This window comes from Prionailurus viverrinus, chromosome C1 (genome assembly GCF_022837055.1).
Source record: "Prionailurus viverrinus isolate Anna chromosome C1, UM_Priviv_1.0, whole genome shotgun sequence".
Classification (NCBI taxonomy): Eukaryota; Metazoa; Chordata; class Mammalia; order Carnivora; family Felidae; genus Prionailurus; species Prionailurus viverrinus.
In genome coordinates, this window is record NC_062568.1 from 178552302 (window position 1) to 178557473 (window position 5172).

The 5172-nt window shown below is 48.0% G+C and overlaps 1 protein-coding gene across 1 annotated transcript; it reads right to left on the reverse strand.

Moving 5' to 3' along the window:
- Positions 1–442: 442 nt before the first annotated feature.
- Positions 443–5044, reverse strand: MMACHC (metabolism of cobalamin associated C). The gene is made up of 4 exons (XM_047872064.1): positions 4849–5044; positions 2717–2911; positions 1829–1981; positions 443–1346 (listed from the first exon to the last, which is right to left on the reverse strand). The coding sequence occupies exons 1-4, from the start codon at positions 4927–4929 to the stop codon at positions 927–929; spliced, it is 849 nt and encodes a 282-aa protein (XP_047728020.1). The 5' UTR covers positions 4930–5044; the 3' UTR covers positions 443–926.
- Positions 5045–5172: the final 128 nt, after the last annotated feature.

Here is a 5172-nt window from a genome sequence, read left to right on the forward strand (position 1 = left end):
GTCCTATAGGTGAAGCATAAATTGCAGGTTGCAGATGGAGGCCCCAATGAGATTACTTGGACATTTATACTATTGGGAGGGCTGCATGAGAACTTGAAGCTTGGCCTCTTCTAAATGTCCAGTACTGGCTCTATAGAAGATCAGAATTAGAGGCTTTGAAACTAAAAGGGGGAGGGGGAGACAAACTGCCCTGTTTGTAGGGGAAGGCTACATTCATCTCCTTGTTCTGAGGTGGGAGAGGTATAGGGGAGGTGAAGGTGGGTTTCTCCTGAGCCCTTGTGGGTAAGAAAGATTCAAAACTGAGTCTGGTGTATTATGTACCCTTTCAGACATAAGCTAGTCTAGTCTATCCTCCTCCCAAGCAAGACCTAAGAGCAGTAGTACAGAATTCCCAGGGCTTTCAATGACAGCTCATACACCCCTTAATATAAACCAGGCATGGTTTCAAAAATGCTTTGCATGTGTTTATTCCCCACAACAAGCCTGTGAGGCAGGTGCCGTTAGGTAGGAGATGATTGCCTTTTAGGCTCTGTAACAAGTAGGATCTTGGAGCACTGGAGAGAAATGGAAAGGAATAATCCTGTATTTTAAGGTGGGAATTCTGGATCTGTCTTGTCTTTCACTTCTTTTGACTAAATTTTTCTGAGCTTTGTTATCTTCACTGAAGAGCTCTATTACAATCCTTGTATCAAAAATATTGTACCCAGGCACCTGGGGTGGCTCCTTTGGTTAAGCATCCAACTCTAGATCTCAGCTCATGTCTTGATCTCAGGATCGTGAGTTCTAGCCCAATGTTGGGCTCCACACTGGGCATGAAGCCTGTTTAAACAAAAATATTGTGCCCAAAATATCTGGCCTTGCCAAAGCCAAAGGAGTTCTAGAGCCAAGTACCACTTATAAATAGGGATCTCAGAGGAGGGAGGATATCAAGGGCCAGGGGATGCAGGTGGTGAGATACTGGGGCTGAGCCAGCCTCGGGCTCTGCTGGGATTCTGGGGCTTCTTGGGTGGGAGTGTGGTAAAAGGAAGCTCAGGTGATGCAGAGCTAGGATCTTCTGAGGGCTGGGCCAAGCCCAACAAAGCTAAGCGTTGGGCAGGTGGAGTAGAAAAGTAAGCCTTCTGTTCTTCTGAGTAACGCTCCTGTGGTGTTACAGCATCCCGGTATGTCCAGTCACGCCAGTGGAAATTAAAGCCTTCAAGCAGGGTGATTCGGGCAGCTCTTGTAGGTACACAGTCCAGGGGCTTTGTGGGTGGCAGATCTGGCACCTCTATTCCTGGCAGCAGCATTACTCCTCGGATGGCAAACCAGCCTCCGTATCGGGGATGTATGCACACACCTGATATGTGCTGAGGAGATGGTAAAGCAAGGTCATGGAGTAAGTCCAACTATCATCACTGCAAGCTAGGCTTGTTCATTTATTTTCAAGGAACACTGATTCCACATTTGAACCTCTCCTTTGGCTGGGTTCCCCTATTTCCTCTCATGGACAACCCTTTTCATGAGCTCACTTTGGCCATGAGGAACCTAGAAGGAAGGGTTTATTAAGCTGAGTGTCAACTTCCCAGTCTTATTGTTGGGTTTCCTGATTACTGCTCTACCCCCTCCATCCTGTAACGAGATTTTAACAGACTAAGTTCTCTGACCTGATGTGTTCCCAGGCCGACTCCAGAAAGCATGTGGGGTTGGGCTCCTGACTAGGGCACACCTTTCCCCTGGATCGTGTCTACCAAATCATTTACCCAGGATAGGTGGAAGAATGTGAATTGGTATCTTGAGGAGCCTTCACCATTTTCTCCCAGTCCCTACTCATTCACACTTGCCCTCTGACCTGGGTCCCCCAGGGGTCAGCCTCCACATCCTTCCGTTGGTAGTAGTAAGCAGCCCCTGCCACATGGGCTGCAGTCTGGGCCAGAATCTTGGGGCGCCGATTGGGGTGTACCTCGTAGTCAGCGATGACTTCCATTTGCAACTCTGGGAGGTTCTGGGATAGAGATGGAAGCTCATTTCAACATGAGAGGAATCATGACTTTGTCCTAGAGAGCCCGAGTTGTGTTAACTTGGTCCTGTCCTCAGAAGTTGTTTAAAGGGAAAACATGACCTTAAACGTGGGGGGGTGGGGAGCTCCACTGTGAAGAAAATGATACTCTGTCCAGGAAGGTCCATATTTGAAGGGAAATAACAAGGTCTTGCTCACAAATGCCTATTACAAGGGGTGACTTGGCTCTGCCCTCCCAAGTCTCAGTGTGGAGGAAGACATGGCCCAGCTTTGGGGAGACCCAATGTATGTGTGTATATATATATATATATATGTGTGCATGTGTCTGGTGGTGGTGGGGATATTGTTCTACCCTCAAAAGGCCCCAAAGACACAAAACGTCCAGGTCTAGGGCAAGGACAGGTGAAAGATGCTTAGGGGATGCTAGGCTTATTCCTATTTCACTTGGAGGCTAAGGGAAGTCTGGTTTGAAGTTCATGTAATTGCCCATCTGAGATAGGGTAAGTGAGATTGATTATAGACCTGGGGGGCTGCTAGAAGAAGGTGGCTGAAACTGGGCTAAGGCAGAATGGGGAGAGCTCACAATGTCAAAGATGCTCTAGCATAGCCCATCTGAAAGTGGCTCATAGCTGTAAGTAGGTCTAGATCCTGCACTGAGCTTAGAGTAGCTGAAAGCAGCTATGGGTTTGAAACCTGGGGGAATATATGAACCTTGCTCACCTTTCTAACACGGCCCAAGTGGTAGGCTACACACTGGTCCACAGGGTCAGTCAGTGGTCGGAGATGGCAACTCTGCAGGAAGGGTTTGAGGGCCCGGTCAAACATGGCAGGTGTGCTGAGTACCAGGAAGGCCAGGGTAGGTCCTGGCAGGGGTAGGTGGAAGGCTGGAGGCAGGAGTGCATTATACCATGCCACCTAGAACAGAGAGAAAATTCAGGCTACACAGGAGGGCCAATTTAGGCCTTTGTCAGGTCCATACCTTGGCCCGGCATTCAAGGCCTCATACATCTTGGGCTGTCTCCATCTCATTCATTCAGTGAATGGATTTCTACTGATGCTGCATGATGTATATTTATGGGGGACTCCTCCATAGGGGAATCTGACAGGGAGTTTGGGATAAAGAGGCAGAGAATTCATGACTAAGAACCAAAAGAAACTACTGTGATTAGTGCAATGACAGGGCCTGATGAGGATCCTGTGAAACTAGAAAAGGCTTCTTGGAAGCTGTTTTTGAACGGTAGGAAGGAAACTGACAAGATGATGTAGGGAGAGAAAATCTGGTGTTTTATTCTAAATAGAGGGCACAGCATTAACAAAGACATGCAAAAATGACATATTTGGAAAACAGCAAATTGTCTAGTTTGATAGAAGTGAAGGGTCTGTAAAGGGGAGCAGGAGAGAAGGGTGGAAAGATCAGTAGGCGTGAGATTATGACTGGCCTAGATACTAATTTAAGGAATATAGGTCTAATTTGGTGACAATGGGGGGGTTAGCCATTTAAGATTTAAGGAGGAAATGTACATGATCGGCTTTGGAAAGATCTGGCTGCAGTGTAAGGACAGGTTGAATGCAAAATGATAGCAAGCAGATTATTGCAGTAATCCAAGCACAGAGGGGTTGGATGGAAGGGAATGGACTTGGGAGACTCAAGTGACAGATTCCTAAAGGTCTCGGTGTCTGACTGGATGTGGGGGAGGGAAAGGGTGAGAAGTAGGAGTCTAGTACAATAACTCTTACTACTCACCCAGTTCTACCTGACCCACCAAACATTCTCACTCTCTCCATACGTGCCATCCACCACTACCTCCACACCTTTACTTAAGCTGTTCCTGATATTTGGGATGTACATAATACCCTTTCCTTCTTTTCATATATAGCTCAACTCTATATTTTTTTCTGGGAAGTCCTTCTCAAGCTAGACCCAACATACTTTCACTATATTCTTTCCCAGCACTGCTGTGTGCCACTCAGTGGAAGGGGTGGGAGTGAGTTGTCTCTTAAGCATCAGGCAAAGGGCTCAACCTGAGTTGACTTAGCTTTGTGTCCAAGCACACAGCTCAGTACAAAGGGCACTGGATAAGGGGGAAGGATCTGTGTAAACAAGGGTAGGTAGTGGTGCCAGACTTCTGTGACAGGCGAGTGCACAGTTTCTGTATCCAGCCCAGCGCTGGTGATTGGCAACATCATGAATTAGCCCTCTGTTGGTAGATGGAACAAACCAGCCAATTGTTTGCTTGTTCAACAACAGGAATGCCCTTCCCCCCTCAGATAACCTAAATCTTAGCTACACAAACCTACAAGGCCTTGCTCTATCCTAACTCCTTAAGGAAGTTTTTTTTTTTTTTTTTTAATGTTTACTTTTTGGGGAGAGAGACACAGAGCAAGAGAGCGAGCGAGCTGGGGAAGGTCAGAGAGAGAGGGAGACACAGAATCCGAAGCAGGCTCCAGGCTCTGAGCTGTCAGCACAGAGCCCAAGGCGGGGCTCGAACTTAAAACCGACGCTTAACCGACTGAGTCACCCAGGCGCCCCTTCTGAAGGATGCTTCTCAAATGACTCTGACCCCACTGGTCACTTTCTTCCTGTAAACTATGGAGGTGGTAGAGCCACAAGATTACTGGGTTATGTGGTGTCTCCCATTCATCAATATGGCGTTATATGGGATTTCAAGGACAAACGTGCGGCCGTTTCTCTACCTCTTTAACAAAGTCCCCACTGACACCATGTTCCCGTACGTCAGATGGACATGGGGCCAAAGGAGCTCGGGAAAGATCAGAAGGCTCTCGAGCTTCACGCCAATAGCACCGAGGCCAATCATACACCTCGCTCCAGCACCGCAGAGGGATAAACCAACCTGGAAGGGGTAAACCTCGAAGCCAAAAGGGCACAATGTGTCTTCGATCTTCTGCTTCAGTTCTGCGACTTGCAGCTCCATAGCGCACGCAACGCGCAGACCTTGCTGGGGAATGGAGTCTCAAGGATAACCTGGGCCGTTAAGTTTCAAGGTAGCTTGGACTCCATTTCCCAAGAACCACTGGGATCAGCAGCGGGGTAGCGTTGGCTCTATGCAATGCATCTTGGGATATGTAGTGCACTTGGTCCTTGGGTCCAACAACTACAGAATCAGAAAGCCTCGGTTTCCCGGCAAGCTTCACGGTGGCGGTGTCAATGCTCGTGC